Here is a 23,085-nt window from a genome sequence, read left to right as displayed (position 1 = left end):
AGACAACAGGCAAAAATTGAACCACACAAGGTTCAGACTGTGTATTAGGAGAAACCTTTTCCCCATGAATAGCCAGGGGCATTGCAACAGGTTGCCCAGAGATGTACAGAGATTCCCTTGGAGGTTTGCAAGGCTCAGCTGGGTAAAGCCCTGAGCAACCCTGTCTGATCTCAGAGCTGACCCTGCCTGTAGCAAGAGGTTGGACTAGGGACCTCTCAGCTGGAATTACTTTATGATTCCATGAAATCTAATTGACTAGACTCATCTTAATTTCAGTACTTCAAAGTTTTATCTGTCTCTTTAGCAAGAATCATTGGTTTATAAAAGGTAGTCTTTAATAAAGAAAGCCTTTGTGGGCTGCTTTTTCATATGACTGGAAAAGCGCATGGGTTTGGAAGGAGTTCTGATTGCACAGTATCAGAGGTTGAGCTCAATGTTGACCAGGCACACAGTCAGAAGAGTAAACAGACAAAAGACAGGCAAAAACCTAAAAGCCAAAAAAAGACAGGTGTATATTCACATCTTACTAAATGTATTTTTTACATGTATACTTCTCTGTAAGGAAGAAGAACTGAAAGTCATGTAGGCAAAAGCACCATACATTTGAAATTCTCATAGATCTAGGCATGACTTAAGAAAAATAGCTTTTGCTCTTGAACAGCTGCCATTACATTAATCTTTTCTTGGTGGTGAAAGCAGTTTTCCAGATGGAAGACAGGGTTTTGTAAGTTGGAGTAAAAGCACCAACAATTTCATAACTGCATATCATTTAAGGTATTAATATAAACTACTTAGTCCCATTTTCCTTGGTTATGTTACTGTAAGGCCCATCTGAAATCACAGAGTTGTTACATATAGTTGTGTATATCATAAAATAATTTTATTAATATTATTTCTGTTACTCTGTTTCAATCCTGCACTTTTCTTTTGTTTTCTGCAGAGCTCTGGAGCTTCAGCCATTTTCCCTTAAGCCTCTTCTACGACGAGCAATGGCAAATGAGTCTATGGAACGGTATCGACAGGCATACATTGATTATAAAACAGTCCTACAAATAGACAGCAGCATCCTAGCAGCAAATGATAGTGCTAATAGGTAACTCCAGTTGAAGATTTTCTGATACTAGTCCAAACAGAAAAGTAAAATTCAATTTTATTTTACATGCTGCCTCTGTTGTGTATCCCTTGAGGCAGGGTTGTCACAACTAGTGCATTATAAGAGAGGACTGGCTGTTTCATTTAGTTGTTTTCCCATAGCTTCAGTTTTCCGCTGCCAGCAGTAGGTCACTTTCTGGTTTAAAAATGTAATATTTTAAAGCCTTTTTTTTACTGATGCTTCAATTTGTTTTCTTTCTTGTATTTGATACCATGTAAAGTAATAGTTTAAGGTCCATACCTTTTCTCTGACATTTCTGTTTTCCTTTCATATTAGCAGTCTTCCTGTGGCAGTTGGAGACTTACGTTGTGTGAATTCTTCAGTATGCTGCAGTTGTGTAAATGCTGAAGTATCTTGATACAGTAGTTGGCTGCAAAGCTTAGAGATGTAAAAAATATAATTGAATATTATTTTTAACTTGTGGTAATACTTCCAACATTAATTCTTGCTGCCAAGAGAGACATCTCAGTTTCTGTAATTATATTTTAATAGTGTAAAATTGTGTGTTCTCATTAACATATAGTAAGTACTTAAGTGTGTGAATGATAGGATTTTCCATTCCCTTTCCTTTCCTTTTTGCTTTTAATGGCCAAAAAAAGTATTTATGAAAGCAGAACACCCATTAATCATTGAGCAGGAACCCACAGGCATAGGACTTTTAACAATGGAATCTAGTACCTTTTTTTCTTTTCAAGGCAAGGCCATGAGCACTTACATTATTACTTCATTAAAAAGAGTTCATGACACTTTATCGCTTCCTCTTAGAAGTCGTATTTTTGATAACATCACAAATTGTTTCTGATCCCCTGTATCTATGCGATAGTAGAGCACTTGGATTGGTGAGATAACTGCTTGTCCTGGTATCTGTGTGATTATTATACTTTTTTTTTAATCTTCCTGGCTTATTTTATCTGCAGATATTATTTTCATATTTCTCCTTGACTTGTAACTTGCTTAGTAATAAGCTTATTTCCCTTTTTTCCCTTAACACTCTTCCTTTTCTCCTCTCTAGGCCTTCCTTATGTTTTAGCTTCTCTGCTCATTACTCTTTCCTCCCTGGCAACCCATCACCTTATTTCAGCTGCTTCTTCCTTCTTCTCTTCTGCTGGTAATTCATTTTTGCTTGCAAATTGTTAGTTTCTAAAGCATAGACCTCCTGCGTAATTGAACTTTTACTATAATTTATTTTTTAATATTTTGTAATTTATGAATGAAACTGAAATTGTTTACCAGAGTATTCATTTCCAAAGTAACAGACTTTTCAAAACATAAATTCTAACAAAAAATTATAGTTCCTTTACTGCCTTTTACCTTAAAGGGGCAACCCAAAAATGTAATTTGAACTTTTTTTATATTAGGAATATCAGGTCTTAACAACCTGCTTTTACTGGAGGTTTTCTTTGGTTTTAAGTTTCTGCGGGAAATGGGATGGTGATGCTGTATGAAACTGACGGGAAAAACTCATCATCCTACTTGTATCTGAGGATGGGTTTGATAAATCATGTTAAGGCTTGTCTTTCTGTACTTACATAACTAAGCAGGTTTTCCAAAAATCTTAGAATTCAATAGGTGTTCAGTCTGATATTTATAATAATTTTCATGTAAAGACAAGTAGAATTTTTAATATAAAGCCTTTACCTGATAATATAAAGCCTGTACCTGATTGTTTTGCAATCAGAAGGAAATAATTAACAATGTAAATACATATTTTTATGAGAAGTCAACTGAAAACAAGTATAAACAATTATTTGAATGTTTATCACGTTGATTAGATGATGTTGAATTGTGGTTTTTTATTGGTTATCCTGAGGTTATTTTTAGATAAATTGGGAGGACTGTTTCTTTTAATGTGTGTGCCAAGTCACAGGAAGATGCATTTCAAGCACTCTTAATTAGTGGCATTTTCCTAGCTTTGTGAACATCAGTGAATTTCCTACTTTGTGTATTTTAATTTCCTCTTCAGTGAGTGTTTATTATTTGCTGTAATGTGGGACAGTATGTTTATGCATTTCTATTTACTGAATGGAAGTTTCATTCCAGTTGTCTCAACTTCTTTAATATCAGTTGGCAAATTGCATTAGATAGCTTGAGAGCTTTTATTCCAAAGTCCCAAATGAGTATTGTACTGTACAAATAAATTTGTGATAAACTCCAAAACTACAGGATTGTTGGGTCAAGTTAGGGTGTTGGTGGTGGGGAAAGAGTATATTTGTCCCAGCTTTTTCATGAGATACCTGTGCTTTTTAAAATGACCATGGCACACAGGTATGCATTTTTGCAAAAGACTGTGCTTAGATCATTGTGTTACAAGAAGTCGATTGATCATCAAATACTGCAGGATTCTTTGTGTTGATGTTGATGAATTAGATCAGTTGTTTTTTCTAACTTTTTAAGCCCATTATGATAAACGGGGACAAATTAAACAGAAAGTCAATGGGACTGTGGGTCACTGTAGAATTATTCTGTTGCTTTCTATGGGAAATATGTAAATGTGATGAAGGGACTTTTTAATATGAAGTGGAGTTTTGTTCTCTAATAAAATAAAATGAGTAAATCTTAGGGCTATTTAATTTATGATGATATGCCACATTTTTCTTAACAGTTGAATTCAGACTGTCATTAAAAACCTAAAGTTTTAGTAAAATTAGAGGAAAACAGAACTTGGCCAAGCTGCTTTGTTGATATGTCATAAAATACTGTTTAGGAATGACACAGGTAGAGGAGAACCCCTGGAAGGGTGTATGCAGCTCACACAAAGAAAAAATACTCTTCTTGTTCACATAGGAAACAAATAAAGTAACTAGATAATACTACGAAATGTGATACGCTGTGTATGAAGAAATTTACTTCCAATTAAAAAAAAAAAAGAAATGTTATGTTTCATGCAGCATTATGTAATACATAAAATCACACGTTATATAGCTCTACAAACAGCCTTTTTACTCTATATTGTTCTTTAAAATATTTTGATAATTTCTGATTTACAATAAAGATTAGAACAGGTGATGCTTCTTGTATTAGTTTTTCTATCAGACCCTAATGGGAAAATAATTTCGTCCTGAGTGCTCTGACTCTGTTGCCATAGTATCATACACAGGCTTTTTTGTTGTTGTTGTTTTATAGCTGTTACTCAAATATTTAAAAAGAGAAAACTAAGCGAGAAAACTTAATTGGGTAATAGATGGTCATTCTATCTTGTTCTTCATGTCACATTCAACTTATTTATTTATTTTTTGAATGTGTACGTAGTATGTTTTTTACACCTGTGTTAGATGGAAATGCACCTAATATACAAATTTCAGGTTTGTTGGCCATAGTATCACTGTGACTTGCTTTGCTATTCAAATCAGAATTCTTCTTTGTTAAAGTAGATATTAGACTTAGCACCAGTTGAACTTGACTCTTAAGCTGATTTTGAGATTAGAAGACATTTATCTCACTATTATTCTCATAATTGATTAATTTTTAATTTTTTTTTGAAAACCACTACAAAAATTGTAATGGAACCATGAAGTCTTGTATGTCTTTACTCACTATATTTACTTAGGTATTTCTCCAAAATGTATCACAGCAATGGGAAACTCCCACTTGAATGGATTTTGGATTGAACCTCTCATGAACAGAAATAGTTGACCTGTATATATATGTGTTGGTTTAAGAAAGACTAACCAGTTTTTGTGTATTTTCTTTGCATTTTTAAATGGGGATAAAGAATGATGGCTTGATGAATTTCTGACTGTTCTATAAAATGCAACTTAATACCTACTTTGTGACCTGCATTGGTTATTTAGAGGATTGTTGTGTAAGAGGTTTCATTTGACATTGGCAAATTTAGGTACCACACTTTGTCTGAGGATACTGTAATCTATGCTTGTTACAAGTAACACCTATGAAGAGCTGAGAAAAGTAAACAAAATAAATACATCAATTTTTTATCCTATTTCTTTATTGTATGTGTTAGGCAGCATTTAGAGCTTAGTTGGAAAATCAATCATTTGCTTAAATGCTTACAGATCATGCTGAAGTCAGCTTCTTGTTTTCTAAATGCTAACATAAATACTCTAGAAAGTGGAAGAAGTCTGAATCTTAAATGAGTGCAATATTGTTGACTGCTGTGACAATATTTTTTCTAATTGGTCTTAAGGATAATTGTTCATTTTTAAAAATTGGAACATTGCATTATTTACTTTGGGTGTAAGTTATTAAAGTGTGAGTTAAATATATGAAAAGTCATGTTGATGGGGCTTTTCTCTTTCAGAATAACAAAGACTTTAATAGAACAGGATGGTCCCAGTTGGAGGGAGAAACTGCCACCAATTCCAGTTGTCCCAGTTGCTGCTCAGCTACACAGGTGGGATGGAGGAAACTTTACTTCAGAGAATAAGCCGAGAAGTACTACAGATATCAACACAGAAGAAGAGTTGCAGATGAATCGTATGTATAGCTAATGCAAATATATATACAAAAAAGAAAATAATTTTAATTAAAAAATGGAATAAGATTTAATAATGTCAAAGAAATTGCTTTATAAAATATTTATCTGAGACCTTTGTGCGAAACAAAGTTAGATGATGATCATTTATATGATTGAGTTTAATGTGCTTTATGGAGCCACAGTTACATTTTTTTTAAGCCAAGTGATGTAGTTTGCAGCATGTAATTTCTGAAGCTATATAAAATACAATACAGCAGAAATACTCATCAGCAGTATATTGAGTCCTATCACAAGTATCAGTAGTTTCTGTGATATCATACTACAGTTACAACACAATTTTCTCCCAAAAAACTACTACCCAAACAAGCACGCATCAGTAACATAATCAGCCGCATAATCTGTGTCTGTCATTTAATTGTTCATGAAAGCATTACTCAGCTCTTCAGAAAAGAAAAGGCAGGCTTGTAGGTGGCCAGTAGTTAGCGAAATGGGCTGTGGAAGAACACTTGTGAATTTTTTTTTTTTACGATGAATTCTGACTTTGATAGTGGCCATTTCGTAGTCATCTTTCAAAGATGTTAGTTCTGGACTTGTTTACACAGAAGCACTGAGTGCTTAACTCCTTTAGGACGCTGTCTTCCTCCTGATTTTTTCCCTTCACTGCAGTTTCTGTATTTCTCCTTCAGTAAATCAGGTGAAGGAACCTTTCTGATTCAGTTTTTATTGACTTTAAGTATTCTTTTTGCAAAGGCCTTAACTGTATGCTTTTTTAATTGACTATTAATTGGTTCTGCTTTGAGTTTATTTCAATATAAAGAAAAGTAGTGCTGAAGATAATCTCCCTTTGATTAATACAGGGGAGGCTGCAGCGCATAACTGGGTTGCTGGCCAAACATGTAGCAGCGATAGGGTTATCAGTCCGTAATGCATTACTGCAATAATGCGTGTCCTCAAATAATCTGCACTCTTGGGCACTACAGATTTAATGACTTTAAAACCATCTTTCAGATACAAATAAATTCAGTGCTATCTGATGTGAAACAACAGACAACTTACAAATACATGCATTTATGAGAACTGGACATTTTTCTTGAGAATAAGACATAGTTCTACAAACTTGTAATAGTGTGGTTTACATGTAATTTGAATAGTAGTGCATACTAAACTTCAGTAATGCTACAGAAAATTGTTTTTCATTTAAGAAACATGAGGCATATTGATGTATAAGTTAAGCTCAAACTCATAAAAATTTTACTCTACTTTTTAAAATGTCCGGTGACAAGTATTTTCATTACAGTTGTTATCAGTACATGTCATTATGGATTCATCACTCTTAAGGGTTGGGCAGCAATTGAGTTTAACTTCTGGGGTTTTTTTAAATGAAGTAGAAAACTGATATCTTGCACAATTGCTGCTATTAAACATAAATGCTTAGCTTGAAAAGTACTTTTTTTTGGTACTGATTGTACTCTAGGCTTTTTCTGTCATTAAAGAATACAATGTGTTGGATTTTTATTTCAGTGTATAACCAACCTATTTAAACCTTTTAAGTAGTAAATTTGGATCTATATAACCTTGTGTAACTTTGTTAAGAGAGAGAATTTGAAGATCATCATAGTGAAAATTACACAGATAAGCGGCTCCTGAGAACACTGGTGATCATGTTTAGCCTCTTAAGAAAGTTAACGGAACTGGCCATTGCTGTCTTCATACCCTGCGGCATTTTGATGCAAAACACGTCTCAATCTATTTCAAATAGAGTGTGCTTTGGTTAGGCTTCGTTTTTAGAAATGTTAAATGAAGACTGTGTAACAATTTTCTTCACTGAAGGCCGACTCTAAGGTTGTGGTCGCCCTCTCAGGCCTGTTCTAAATCAGTGGGACCTGACAGTGATAAGCTGGTGCCAGAAGTGTGCCAGCAATAATGTTGGCTGACACTTTTTTGCCTCAATTGTCTGTTGTTTTTTGTGTCTTACAACTGGAGTTGTAATTTAGTTGTGTTTCTTGCATAAGTCTGTTCTGGTTTCACGCCGTTACTTAGTTATTTCCACCAAGTTCACGTGTAGTTTTCTGTCATAGGACACTGCCATGTTTTTATAAAAGAACTCATTGAGTTTAATTATTGGTTAAAATTATCTGGTTACATAGAGTGTTTAAAACCTGAAACTTGGCAAGGGGCTTGTATGCTTGGGCAAGGTAGAAAAGTAGATTTTTCCATTATGATTTACTTAGAGCTGTGTTCCTATTGTTATTTGCTCACAACAGCAACATGAAACTGCAGTCAGGATTGGTTTTCCACTGTAAACATAGCTAGAAATTGTAGTCTAACCTAGAAGCATATGCAACAAATTGTGTGGAGTTTAGAAGGAAAGACAATTATGGAAGAACACAATATTGATTTAAAAAAGTATAGTTAGGTGTTTTCAGGTTCCTCAAAGCATCTTTTATAAATAGTTATTAACAGAGTATTACTGATGTATCACTAACCCCTACTGATGTGATGATTTGTTTGTCATTGTCAGTTTAGCATAGTAATGGTGATAGTTGCTTGGAGAAGGAATATTAGATCGAATTATGGCTGCCTTGCTGTGATGGTGGAGATCTAGAAGTCCTTTAATCCTGCTGATTTGAATCTCCACCGTTGTAAATAAAATTGGTATCTCGGTGGAGATACATAGACCCTCTCTACCAGATAGAATGAGTAGACAGAAGGAGGTGAAAGCGTAGAGCTCTCTGTTGCGTTCCCATTATTTTCAGCAAAATAGTTACCCTGGTGCATGGGGAAGTGTGTGTTGTGCCAAATGTAGACATGGTAGTGTATGCCTTTCGTAGAGCAGCAGGGGATCTGGGACAGAAATGGCAATGTGCAGACCAAATCAGATACTCCGGTTGCTGGGAATTTATTCTTAGTCTGGGTAGATTATTCAGCTACCCTTAATGAACTGACGTTCTTACATAACACTCTGATCCTTTTGTAATGTAGGTGAGAAAGCTGAGGAGAAGTTCAAGACATTAAAAAATGAAGGGAATGATTGTGTGAAAAAGGGTAAATATGAAGAAGCTGTAAATAAATACAGCGAATGCATGAAGTTAAATACCGAGGAATGTACGATCTACACTAACAGGTAAAGATCCAAAATCTAACCTCACTTTGTGGGATAACAATAGTTATATTTTCTTAACTGCAAATAAAGATTCTGCATCCCTTCAATCACTGTTGTAAAAAAAGTATTTTTTTTTTTTCCCCGCAGTTGATGAGTGTTTCTAATAACGAATTCTTTGTTAAATGACATTGTTTTCCAAGGGGAGCAAGTATTAATGTCACTGATATATATCTTGAAATCTTCATATAAATAGACTAAGTAATAGTAATAATTATAATTAGCATAGCATTTTGCAGCATTTTGCGAGAATACTGGTATAATTTTAATTAAAAACTAATGTGCAGTAGCAGTATCTCAAATATGAAGAGTAATAATTCAGAGAAGCAGCACATTTTGAGAAAATAAAAGTAAGAACACGGTCATACAACAGCATTATTTTAAAGATTGACCTAATTCTGCAGCATAATTCTTTATGCTGTAATCTTAGCAGCTTTCACAAACTAAGAAGGATTTGATTAGGCCAATACTTGGGAGACTTCCAAGTAATAATTAGGTGTAGAAAGCAGTATTGCTTATTTAATCTAGAGCACCTTTTTACCCAGAGTGGCTGTATAAAATCCATACTATATGAACTACTATACTATGATATTATACTAACATAGGCTCTGCTTTTAAAATACTTAGATATCTGCCTAACTTCAAGCATTAGTCATACTTGAATTTTGACTTTTATTGCAGGAATTGGCCCTATCTAAGTCCATCCACTGATGTTACTAATACTTATTTTTTGATTTTGATACTTTAAAAAATAACCACATTGAGACTGAATTGTGTGAGGTATTGTAGTTAACATTTATGAGACGGGTACTGTTGGCACTACAGCACTGTAGAATTTACTTATATTGCAGCGTATTCTGTTTTTCTGTGTTAGAGCTCTCTGTTACTTGAAACTGTATAAATATGAAGAGGCTAAGCAGGATTGTGATCATGTTCTTCAGATAGAAGATTCTAATATTAAAGCTTTTTATAGAAGAGCACTAGCGTACAAAGGATTACAGGTGAGGAAAAAGAACATGGCAGGTATTCTTAAACACTTCTAAACTTGCTTTTCTTCTTTAAAGGCAATCAGGTAGTTGCAGTTGCTGAGTGAATACAAAGTATGCAGTGCTGATGATTTATTACTCTGTAGAGCATTAGGCATACATAAAATACTATATAAATATTTTTGCAACATAAAACCCTGAATGTTGACTTGTAATAACTTGAGAAAATACAAGAATATTGGAATAAATGAAGTTTGACTGGAGATTAGTTAAGCAAATTTCAACTCTGTTCTAATGTTTTAATATTCTTCTGGGTATCCCAGTCCGTTTTTTCTGTCAAGGTGTTTACTCTGTCTTTGCTGATGACAAATGATTATCGCCAAGTCTGTCTTCATCTGTCCAAACTAAAATCTCAAGCTGTCTTTTGGCATCTGCTCATATTTGAGTGTTTTTCATATTAAACCAGGGTCTTAATTATCTTTGTTTTTTCTCTCTTCCTTCCCCAAACACATTATGAACCTTTGTCAGTAATCTACTTTCTCACTCTGTGGACAGTGTCAGTACTCAACCATTTCCTTTCCGTCTACACGGTGGTGACAGTTTCTGTACTGGGCTCATGTTACATACAATTTTTTGAGTATCCTTTTACCTGATCGTCATAAATGCAGACTTAACTGCTCACATCCATCCTGAAGGTGACTGCAAATCTCGTGTTCCATCACTTGAACCACATTGTTCTTTTGTCCATGCCTCTGTTGCTTCCCCTGATTCAGTGATGTTAATTAGCCTCTACATTTCATAATTCTTTCATAGCAATCCTTACCCTGCCTGTTAGCTCTTGCCTGGTATTGGATTATCAGCTTCTCACTTCTGTTGGCTCATGATAGCAGCTATCATAATCTACTTTGTATTACCTTTTACAAGTGTCTTTAAACAAGCATCTTAAGTGCTTTCTATCACATTGCTCTTTATAACTGGAGGCAATCACTCCAAGTGTCCACCAAGTTTCAGCAGTGTCCATCAAATGAATACTTACCTCAGACCTCTGTTATGTTTGATGCCTTAATAAAAATTACCTGATTGTCTCTTAACTTACAGATCACCTGAGGACAACCTGTTTGTGCTTAGCAGTATACTAGCCTGTTCTCATCCCATGTTATAATTCCAAATGCAAGTCGTAGGGACCATGGGATCTTTTGTTGGTGATAAATTTGTTCCTCTGTTACAGTAGCTATGAAATTTTGAAAGTTTGCTTGATTAATTTTCAAAAAAGGTGAAAAGTCTTAATTTTGTGTAATCTTTTCTGTAACTGTACCAAGCTACCTGGTATTGATCATCTGTAACCTTATGTTGTTGAAGTTGATAAAAAGTTACTATAAATACGAGCAAAGGTATATAGCGAAAGGGAATTACACACTAGTGAAGAATGTCAAGAATTGAAGAAATAATTTCTGCTTTTTTAATATGCTAGAAAAAAATGCCATTTTTGTATTATTGAAGACATAACCTGAAACACACTGTTCATGGATTCCTTCAGAACAGTCTGAGCTGGGGATGCTCAAAACGTTTTGTTGTGATTGGATTTAATGCCTTCATTATTGCTAATTCCAGGGATATGAGTGATTCGTAAAACCAGAGGAAGAAACAAAAGTGATTTGAGGTTGACAAATGACTCTGTATTGAAAAATTTTAAGAGCTAAAAGCATGTACTTTGGCAAAGACATAAGCTGGGAAGTGTTATTTGTATATAAATATCCAGATATTTAACCACAAAAGCTGCAGTGGAATTTAATGTAGTAAATGAGGGGTTTTTTTAATAGATTTACTGAGATGTAGTTAAGGGAAGATCAGGAAAAAATCATGCTTGTGTGATGAATTAGGCCTGTAACATAGGACACAGGACCCCCTACCGTATCTCCTATGGCTGATAGTCCAGTCTCTTCCTTTGGGTACAACCATCTTTTTGTTGAGAAGTCTGTCAGGCTGCAATTTAAATCCAGGAAGGTTGGTTGTTTGCTGACCCTTGTGATCGTTTTCAGAAGTCTGTTCCAGAATCTCATTTCTCTGTAGCTGTGAATCTTCACATCTGTGATTCAAATGGTTTAGCTTAATTAGCAGCTGTTTTGTGATGAAAGCAATCTGCCCCCTTTCTGCATTCATTTTCTAAAGCTAAATAATTCTAGTCCTCTTCTTTTGTGATATAGGAGACTCAGTTCACTTACAGACTTACTGCAATGTCTCTGCACATTGAATACTGCGGTCATCAGTATTGAACAGAATATTCTGTGTAGGAAAAAGAATATGAGTGACTTGTACACTAGTGCTTTTATTACAGTTGAGATGCTGAGAAAATACCTTAGCTGGTACATGAGGATTTTTTTCATCATAATATGAATGACTTACAGTAACCTATGATACTGCTTGGGAACAGAAGTATTACATCCCTCATACAAATAAATTAAGTTGATCTTTTATTGTTTACAGCTACATTTCATCCTTATTTTTGGTACTCCAGCCCTCAAGGCGTCTTGATTTTTCTGTCTGATATTGCAGCCTTCCTCAGAATTGATGCTATTAACTTTGCCTCTCCAGAAAATTTAGTCTAAAAAATCAAAATTTTGAATCTCAAAATTTGAAATAAAAACATTAAACAAATGACAAGTCTGATTACTGAGGAATTGTGTCCTAATGCAACTCTCTTGCTGTATTTGTCCTTCTAATCCTGTTTATCCTGGAGTTCACAACATAATCCCAGTCTTTTCAAGTATTACCAAAAATTTCCCTTCTCAAACTGTAAGAGATGGTCTATTGGATTGAAGCCCAGGAAGGTTAGGTGTATTTTTAATCTAAGCTTAATTTAACTCCCTTTTATTGACAAAGCAAGTACACAAACTATTGATGGACTCATATTGTATTAATCTTGAAGAAGTGTTACACTGTGAGCAATTGTGCCTAAAAGCAGCAATCTTCAATAATCTGTTCTCTGATACAGGGAATATGTTTCTCACAATAAACGTTTTCATATTACATATTTAATACAGAAGTATTTAGCCAGAAAATACTAACTCAAACTCATCCTCAGTTTCCCTTTTCCCCTCTAATGAAATTACACTGTCTGTATTATTTTTGTCTACTTAATGCCAAGATCCTAGCGTTATAGTTCTTAATTGTAAAGAACGGTATGTCATTCAAATTTCTTTTTCTAGTGGTATGCTTACAAAAAAATTATTTTCCCTTATACTTACAGAATTATCAAGCCAGTGTTGATGATTTCAACAGAGTACTTCTATTAGATCCAAATGTTCTTGAAGCAAAAAAGGAACTAGAGGAGGTAACCCAACTGCTTAACCTTGACAGCAGTGCTGTAGCTGGCAGTCAACAAAAACAAAGGAAGAAAATAACCATACAAGAGGTATACCTGTTCATTTTTAAAAGCAGGCGTACAGAAGCCACACATTTGAAGAGATAATACTAAAACTTTTATTTTGCACTTAGCTCTACATTTTTTGTGGGGGTGGTGTATTTTTCATGTTATTTTCAGGGCATATTGGAGGATCCTCACTTGTGATATGTTCAGTGTCCATTACATTCTATAGTAAAGCTGACACTGCTTTCAAGTGTTTGCAGAACCACGGCACAAATGGAAAATGTGTATATTTAGATGGCAACTAAACTTGAGCATATGTTCCTTATAAACAAAAACTGCTTAGACTTTGAAATACCTGTTTTACAGAATGTGGCTGTCAAATAGCAGTTTTGCTTTTAAAGTCTGTGCTACTCAGGAATCCTCTGGGACTGTGCTGGCAAAGGTTCGTTGTCAGCAGGCATGCTAGCTGTTCTTCTCCTCGGAGTTCAGTTACTGGTCTGAAGAATGAAATCCTCCTTAAAAAGCAAGAGTATGGGTAGAACATCTGTAGGATCTTACAAAAGATATATGTGATGTAATGTTACGTACTGGATCAAAATGTTAGCCTTGCGGAGTTCTGGGTAGAATTAGGCGTTGAAAGGATTTTCTCAGTCATCTGATATTTTTGGATTGTAGCTTTGCTGGTCCTTTAAGAATATTTGGGGATTTTTTTCCCTTTTGATTTTAAAATATATAGTTAAAGTAGATGGTTACCAGTCTGTACAATGATACTGTAATTTGATAATGTAACTTCAAAATGGTGGTATATTGGAAACTGCAGTTATTAATACAGAAACAATTTGTTTTATTGAAACACTTCACATTGTCACGGGTTCATGGGATTTTATGTAACTGGCGTAAGCCTGGTATAGTGTTAGTTAAGCTCTCAGTTGTGACAAACAAAGGGACCTGGGGAGCGTTTAGAGGGGCTTTGGGAAGTGGCCGCGTTGTTCAGTCACCAGCTAATGACATTACTGGCAGTCGTAATTTTTCCAGGGGTGGGGCAGGAAGCATTTATGTTTGCTATTGTAATTACAGCTGCCCTGTAGAGAGCCTTCCCTGTCTTATCTACTGTTGTACAAAGTAGTTCCATGAAAACAGACTGCAAAGAATAAGGAAAATTAAAAACTGGGATTTATCATTCTTACTCCATTTTAATCAAGCTATGATTATATAAAAGACAGTCAAGATTTCTCTCTTGATACTAAGGATTGTTGAAAAATAGAACAAAATGTCTATAAGCCCAATGCAGTATTTTCCAAAAATGACTAATGTAGCTCCCCTGTGCTGTGCAATACAGTATCTTCAGACTTTCTGAAGAACTTGGCATCCTTTGAAGAGACCCTGTTCAATGAGTTTTAGTCAGTTTATACTAATTCCACAACTCTTGATAGCTTGAAATAGATTTTAGCAAATGTAATTGAACCCACGGTTAATTTTCTAGCACCTGATTCATGAGACTTAGGAGAAATGAAGTGGGTATTTGGGCAGTTAGACCATGCTGAGCTTTCTCCTTCCCAGCGAGGCTCCAGTCAGCAACCTGATACAGCTGCCATATACCTTCTGAAGGCATGGCAGTGAACTTGAAACGTGGGTATCATCTGGTGACTTGACTTCAGTTCTGCTTGTCTTCTGCAACTTCGCATTCCTGTATATATACAGTCCTTCTTAGCTTTCTCCCAGTGGTCACCAGTTATCTTTCTACAGTGGAGTGCCAAGCAGTGAAAGGAAATGTGAAATACGCATTTTTTACTACAAACCTTTGAGGATAAATTAGAGAGGTCCTGTTCTGGGGGGAAGTAGGACATAAAAGAACAGAGGTGCCTTTCTTTTATGAAGAGTAAAATGATAACTTTAATTTGGTGACATTATTGATGAATGTATGCATGCAGTTTATGAAGCTTCAGGTTACCTATATGTCCACATTAAAATGATTTGTTACCATTTTCTTTGTGAAGGTGACTGAATCTGATGAACAGGAAGAGAGACAGTTTGCTACATCAGAAGATGTTGTGACTGATCATGTCACTTCTAAGGAAGCAACTCAAAAGAGCGTGCCACTGAAGAGCTCTGAGAAACTACGTGTTTCTGAACCATCTAATGCTTATGACTTTGGTCAGATTATAAATGCAGTGAATACCAATAAGGATATAGCTGCTTGTGCAGATCTTTTAACAATTACTGATCCCAAAAAATTACCAGTGCTGCTAAGTAACAAACTTGAAGGAGAAACTTTTTTGATTTTTATCGAGTCTTTGGAATATTATGTAGTTGGAAAAGATCCTGGCCTTGTGTATCAGCACCTTTTCTACTTGAGCAAAGCTGAAAGATTTAAGGTAAGAACCTAGATAGAATGTGTGCTTAAATTGAACAGAAACCTACAGGAAATTTTCATATCTTAAAAGGAAATGATACACTGATTTTCTGTCAAATACTATGATTTTCAGTCAACCTGTGCTAATTATAAATTTATTTTTTTTTTCAGGTGGTGCTGGCTCTTCTTAGCAAAAGTGAAAAAGAACAGGTTCAGCAACTGTTTGACTTACTTTCAGAAAACCAGAATGATCGGTACTCTTTGGAAGATCTTGAGAGCCTTAAAAAGGTTTATGAACTTTAAGAAGCTAAAATTTGTTGGTTTGCATGCATATAGTTCATGTTTATAAGGTGGATGTATGAACTCCGCAGGCTTGCATCGGTTGAAGTGGGTCTCTACCCAGACTGTTTGAATTTTGTTTTGTTTTGACAGCATATGCACATTTAAAACTTGCTGCTCTTTTTTTTTTTTTCTTGTAGTTGTATACATTTTTAATCTCTAGCGTTTAATGCATGACTTTGTTCAGTAACAGAGTTCATATTATTTAGCATACTGATTTTATTTAGACTGTGTTAATTATATATATAAAAACATATTTTACATTATATATACAGGAAATATCTTGATGGTACAATAGATAATACACTTTTAGTCATCACTTGTTATATAATTTTGTGAGTTTTATGTTCTTGTGATAAAGAATTGTCTTCAAGATAAACGGGTCAGTTAGTAATAGCTTTGCTAAAATGAGTTTACAAAATGTATTAACATTTTTCAGATAAATTGCTACAGACCATCTGTTTCTTCACTATCCCTGCTCTACACAAAACAGATTTAAATATTTTTGGTGCAATACAGCTTAGCAGCAAAGGTGAATGTATTAGCTTGTCATGGAACACTTTGAATCAAAATAATTAATTATTAAATAAATAGGTGTGTTTTTAAAATTATTAAAAAGTTAATAATTTTTAGAGCACAGAGAATTTTTTTTTTTTTCTGTGTGTGCAGAAGGACTGTGGTTTGCCTGGCTTTTGAAGTGACAGTGAACAGAACAAGCAGCTGCACTTAGCAATAAAAATATTTAACTCTGAGTTTTGTAATCAGATTATTTAAAATATCAGCTATTTCTGTTTACAAACATACTTACAAAGCTAAAAGTAAAACCATTTTGTGGACCAGTATGATTTTTCTTTTTTTTTTATTTCAGGCAGTATTTGTGTTTTATATTTAATTTTGACAAAGCTCCTTTTTTCAACATGAAGCTTTTAAATTTTTCGAATACCCCAATGCCTTCTTTGCACATGTGATATAAATGTGTATCAAACTCACTAGCACTGCAGAAGTATCATTAAGAATGTTGTTCTAATAGAAATTTTTCTCAGGTGTGTATTAATTAAAAAAATAAAGTTGTTTTCTTGAAAAGTACAATTATGGATTCTCTTTTCAGATTCTATTTTTCTTAGGCGTATAATTCTGACATGAGGATTATGCATTTTATCTTGAAGTAGAGTGCCAAGAATAAGGCTTTTAAGTCCTAAAGCACTGTTAGTACAACTGATACGGTTTTTTGTTTTTAAATGTCCTCTTATGAGATTGTCATGTGTTCGAGAGATCTATTGCTCATCTAATCTATGCATAACCAATTGTACTTAACCAACAAAGTGCCAATTTCGGTCTTCAGTCATGGTGGCACGGTATTCACATTCACTAATTTCTGTGTTAGTGATTTCAATCTCTTTGTTTTTTCCACTGCAGTTTAGTATGTTCAGTGAAGACTGTATGTCTGCAACTTACTGATTTTTTGTTTAATAGAGTTCAGAGTGTTTTTAATAATGATAAATAATAAGTTGGAGGATTGTATTAATAAGTTCTTATGCTGAAAGAAAGCATAAAAACCAGCTATGTAATTTTAAAATAGTCTTAGTTGCTTGAAAACTGTAGCTGAGAGCCAATGTCAAAAGCCACATCACAAAAGCTCTTGATGATGTTAAATCTTTTCTCTGTGCCACCCAAAATCCCAAGTATTAAAAGCTCTTCAGATACCTTCTAAGAAGCAGTCTTGACTGCTAAAGTTTGTATCATCTCATTTGTACAGTTCCTTTTGACACTGAAGACAAAAATCAGAATCTTTGCAGCAGTAAATAATAAAAATATACTTTAGTAAATTTAGGAGACCATCAGACATTATTAAAAAGACAAAAAGGCTTTAAAAGACAGATTTTTAAATGGAGTGTTCTTGACAAGTCATTTATCTCTGAGGAAATAGACAAATGGGTTTTCATAGATGGGTATACAGTATCACGGTTAATTTTAGGACAGTTTTAATCAATTCTTGGCAATTAAACTAGAAACCTAAAAGTAGTCCAGGGAAAAGTAGCCTGGTAGTCAAGGGCGATACCTTTTCTTGTAACACCTTCCAGCTTGAGACTCAGCTGCAACAGAGGTTAACTCAGTTTGAGGTAAAAATGACAGAGATCAGCAGATCAGGAAGCTAAAATTACCCCTTGTTAAGAAGTTCTAAATGGAGAAGGGCAGCAGTGTTGGCAAGTGAAGCCGTTATCCAGCTTTGTATCCACGTGTGTCAGGTGTGGTTAGCAAGAGATTAAGTAACAAACATTCCTGGTTTGAAAAATCAGCACTTTGCTGTGAAATCACCCATCTTGTAAAGCAAAGCAAGCATGGCTCTCTTCAATAGATGACAATAAGAGGGCAGGGTTTGCTACTTGCAACAAAGGGGTTTTCGCTTTCTGTGTGTGATGGCGTCTGATCCCTTCAGTTTAAGGCTGACCGTAAGCTTTGGGTGGTTGAGTATTTAGACAACCCCCCCCAGCCTACCCCAAACACTCGTTGGTAGGTAGCCCCTCTGGGGTACAGTTGGCACTGATCTCGAACAAATTCCAGCCCTTGTCGCATACCACGAGCTGCTTTTTACAGTTTTCTAAAGCTCATTCCAATCCATGATCCCAAAGGGAGAAGACACTTTCTTGAAGCTATGCATTCCTGACACTGCTGCCAGGCCAGGCACACGCTCTCAGCAGCGCCTGGGCACCAGCCCTGCTCTGGGAGATGTCCACATTTCCTCCAGCACCTTATTATGTGCCTCACTGCCAAGTGAACCCCTGAAGCAGAAGCCATTGAACAGTAATTGATGCAGCAATTGTGAATGCCCTGCACTACGGATTAGCAGACCCCCTAAAGTTTTAGGCACTAAACCTTTACAACATCTATTCTTTAAGTACCAGGTCAGCTGCATCATCTGCAAACCTTTTCTGTCTGATGTTCCCCATACCTGTCCCAACTAGGGACTTTTGGCCTCAGCTTCCAAAGTTAAAGAAATGCATTCTTAAAGCACAAGGGAATAATGAAGAAACAGAAACATTTATTGTTTTAGTAGCTGAAAGATGAAGTCAAATAATCAAATATGTATTTCATAAATAAAAAATTTAGCAACTCTCAAATATAAGAAAAATGGTCATGAAGCTGAGCAAAAACATGGACGAAGTTTGACACGTGAGCCATTCATCTGTAAGGCCACCAAGGGGCTAGCAGTACTTGCAGTCATTTAGGTGGTGTTCGGGTCTCGTTCAAAGTTCATGGAGATTGGCTACTTAGTTCAGACAGTATTTGGGAGAGGGCATGACAGGCAGAACCATTTCTAAAGACCTAGAACTTATCAAAAAAATCAAACCATTTGGTAGGGACTGTACTGCTGATCTGGCCGAGACCACCAGGCTTCACAACCTGCCCCTTTTGTGGGTCAGCATTAGACCACTGAAAGTTATTTTGGGGGTGTGGAAGGGAATGCTTTCACCTGTTGATTTCCTAAACCCACTCCTTTGGCAGGTAAGGGCTGCCTACACCTGTCCATCTTGGCTTCATCTGGGGAACCTCCTCAGGGCCAGAGGGCAAACCCTCTGCAGCCCTGAACAGCTGCAGCCTAAGATGAAGTGCAGGGTGACCTGTCACAGGTAACGTCCTGGGCCAGGCACCGCGGCCCGGCCTGGGCACAGGCAGCCACAGCCGCATCCCCCTGCCTTTCAAGCGTGGCACTCGGGAGAGCAGCTGCTGACCAAAAGCAGCTCCTCGCTCACCATGGGACCGACTGCGAAATCGGTTCTGCTTCCCCTGACCCCGTTGTGCTCATGCCTCACGTCGTGAGCAGGAAAAGCCATGGAGTGGTTGAATTGCTGCTTTGCCCATTGTTGGGTCAGGAGCTCATCTTTCCCTGACCCTGTCACTCCTGGTTTCTTTTTTGCACCTGTTTTGAAACACTCTGGTCTTTCTTTTAAATCTGACTGCCTCTGCTCTGCCCTCAGTATTTATTTGTCATGATCTTTCGTCTCCATCTGCTCTCCATAAGCATCAGCTCTTCTGCCTGGTTGCCAGCCTGAGCTGCTCTGCCAGTCAAAAGTAAGAAAATGGCTGCCCACCTCAGCACTGCCATGAGTGGCTTTCTGTGTGGCTTCCATGTAAATGCAGGGGCCCAGAACCAAGGAGGGGGAGGAGAATCTGTTTTTACTGGTATCGTTTTTTAAAACATCCTTGTAAGAACAAAGCATTTTCTTGTTGGAAGACAGCAAAAGAATCTCAAATGGCATACCTGGCTTTCTGGCGGGGAGGCCGAAATCGCAGCGTAGTGTTACTCTCTCAGGCTTGTCACTCATCCCCTCAGCATTAACATCCACCTTTAAAAAAACCAAAACAACCACAAACAAACCAAAACCAACAACAATACCAAAAAAATGTGCTTCAGGAGGAGAACATTGGTTATTCAGGTGATGGGAACAGGCAAATGAAATGTGGGCCCGAAGTGGCAATAAGCTGGCCAGCCCCAACACAGCAAACGGCAGAGAAGTACCCCGTACCGATGAGGTAACCAGGCTTGCAGTGACCAATTTGCGCGTGGATACAAATCCCTGGTTTTAACACAAGTAGAGCGAGTTTCTTTCTGTAACCACTGAAAAGGCGGCTAGCGGCTGGGGATTAGCACATGCCGGGGCCAGGGGTTTGCACTGTTGTCCTTCTGGTCCCTTCAAAATATTTTAGAAATGTTTAGAGAAGCCAGCTGCAGGTTGAACAGCTGCTGTCACCCGAAGGGCAATGGCACGCAGTGCTACGAGGGTTGAGTGTTGTCATGGCACGGTGGCTTTTCTGCCCAAAAAGCCGATTTACTGCCGAGCCCTCACCACCACCCTTTTTACTCTTCCTGCGTAGTGGTGCAGGCGGCAGAAGCTGGCGAGAGCCCAGTTACTGGCAAACCACACTCTGCTTTTATGTGGGAAGTTTTTTCCACTCACTGGAACCTGCTCTGCTTTATGTAATCCGGTTGCACAAATAAAGGGCTACACATTGTGGCTGCCAGGCATGCGAACTGAACTATCTAGACTCATTCACTGCAATAAACAAAACATGTATTTTTGAACAGCAAGGAACAAGACTCCTTCCCCACTTGTAAACCAAGATTTACGACCTGAGTCGGTGTAACCCTTACTGCCCGCCAGCTGCAGCCACCCGAGGGACAAAGGGCAGGCCGCTCGGAGCAGGGTATCAAACCGCTGGCTGGCTGAAGGAGCAGTAAGTGTCACTTTCCCGTACGTACTCCCTCGTTCACGGGCTCGCTGTGTGTGCAGCACTGGTTACCTGCCGTCGGGACGTAACACCCCTCCGTGCAGGATGCAGCCTCCAGCTCGGCAGCGCGGGGTGCCGGTGTCGTTTCCTTGCAGCCCTGTGCTATTTCTCAGTTGCTGCTTGCTAAATGCCACCCTCGTAAATAAATTCAGCAACATGAGAGTTGTTTTTACTGGTAAGCGAGAGGGATTATAGTGGGGACAAAGTGCCCAGCACACAGAATGGTGTGTTCAGAGCACACACAGCCTGTGAGGAAAGGGTAGCTCGAGCCACATAAACCCCATCAGCACTGCTCTGGTGCCTAAACCCAACTGCTCTAATTTAGGCTGTTGGGAATTTTAATGTCCTTATTGCGGAGATGGTAAGCAACGATAGCCCTTTTCTCAAGCCAGCTCACCAGGACCTGGTGAAAGGAGAGCTGTGTCTTGTCAGCTTGCTGGCTTTGCCTACCAGAATGACTTCTGGTGGTACCTGGTGTGTAGGCAGGTGCTGAGGCAGTCACGTCTCGAAGATACCCAGTTACCTGGCCTGGCATGTGAGCAAGGTGCAAGAGCAGGGTCATGTTTGTGGTTGAGCTTCCAGCTGCTGCAAAGAGGCTGGATTTTTGCACCAGGCAGGTACCTGTTCCCTCCGCTGCCTGATCCAAACCCAGAACATTTCAAGGGAAGCCCAGTGCAGCAGTTTGATCATACTTTAGGTACCAGCGTGAAGGCTGACAAGGGGACGCTCTTACCCTGTTGTGATCCTAGGCGCTTTACCTCCTTCGCCTGCCCCACAGAGCACGCAGTTAAACAAAACGGGTAGGAACCGGTGATGGGGACAGAAGTGTTACGCAGGAGCTTCGCACACAGGTCCATCTGTCTGCATAACTTCGTCAGCGCACTCCCTCTCTGACACTTTGCCATACACAACGCTGCTGAGGAGCAGCAGGACAGATTTGCCCGGCTGTACAGTCCCGCTCCCTCTGGGCTTCCCACATGCCACTGGGGTGCCAGCTCTGCGTTTGTCCCGACAGCGAGGCAGCGCTCAGCGCTGCCCAATGCTGGGGTCCGCACAGCTCAGTGCTGGACGGCCACGCTAGGCTGCGGCTTTTGTACACCATGAGAGCTGGGAGGTGAACCTTGGGTTTTCCATGCAGAAGTGAAGCTGAACAAGGTGCCACTGCAACACCACCAGAGAGCCAGGAACAGACTTTGTCTACCTTGAACGCTGCGTTTCCCTGCTCTAGGTGGGGACTGCCATAACGGGGATGCTGCAGAACTGAGCTGCAGAACCGCAGCCCTCAGCCTGGCCTCCCCACAGCACATCCCTGTGCCCAGGTGGCCTCCAGCAGCAGCAGGGCCTTCATCACCCAGGAGGACCAAAAACCAAACGCAGGGGATCAAGAAGTGACACAAAGGGAAAAACAAGTCTGATTTTGCAGAGGAAGAGGGGCCTACAGCAGGCAAGGTGGGCAGCTCTGGAAGCAGAGGGTCGGGAGCAGCGCAGAGATCTGAGCAGGGAACCCACAGCCAGGCACGCTCACGGATGAGCATCCGTCCCTGCTCTCATGGCTGTGGTGTATCCCTCGTGCCTGAGGGTTACTGCACCCCAGGGTGCCCAGGCAGCAGCCCCCCACCAAGGCCAGAGAAGCTACCACAAAAATCACACACTCCTGAAAAGCTGTTGCAATCTCTTTTCTACAGTTGGGTCTTAACTCTAAGGTCTTAACAGCCTCAAAGACAACTCTATTGCTGCCCGTAGTACTCAAGGACACTTTAAAATACCCATGTTTCACTCTAAGTAGATGAGATAGATTGCTGTGTTAATTCTGTTTTAGCAGTAACTTTGCCTGAATTTGAACCAATCTGTTTTATCGGAGAGAGGCAAGGAGGTTTAGAGGCAGCTACTCAAAGCAGCTCCTTCAGCACAGCCCAAGGGTTTCCCTCACAGCAGCAGGAGTTGGATTTGAACCAATCTGTTTTATCGGAGAGATGCAAGGAGGAGGTTTAGAGGCAGCTACT

General features: G+C 38.1%; 1 protein-coding gene across 1 annotated transcript in view; it reads left to right on the top strand.

Annotated features, from left to right (window-relative positions):
* Positions 1-15,757, top strand: part of SPAG1 (sperm associated antigen 1) — a 41,772-nt gene extending 26,015 nt beyond the window's left edge. The window contains exons 14-20 of the mRNA XM_009695709.1: positions 941-1,093; positions 5,412-5,587; positions 8,571-8,712; positions 9,623-9,749; positions 12,982-13,146; positions 15,099-15,476; positions 15,626-15,757. Of these exons, the coding sequence (XP_009694011.1) occupies positions 941-1,093; positions 5,412-5,587; positions 8,571-8,712; positions 9,623-9,749; positions 12,982-13,146; positions 15,099-15,476; positions 15,626-15,757 (1,273 nt within the window). The remainder of the gene's footprint in view (positions 1-940; positions 1,094-5,411; positions 5,588-8,570; positions 8,713-9,622; positions 9,750-12,981; positions 13,147-15,098; positions 15,477-15,625) is intronic.
* The last annotated feature ends 7,328 nt before the right edge of the window (positions 15,758-23,085 follow it).

This window comes from Cariama cristata, unplaced genomic scaffold (assembly GCF_000690535.1).
Source record: "Cariama cristata isolate BGI_N322 unplaced genomic scaffold, ASM69053v1 scaffold19352, whole genome shotgun sequence".
NCBI classification, from domain to species: Eukaryota; Metazoa; Chordata; class Aves; order Cariamiformes; family Cariamidae; genus Cariama; species Cariama cristata.
This window is presented reverse-complemented; position numbering and strand designations above follow the sequence as displayed.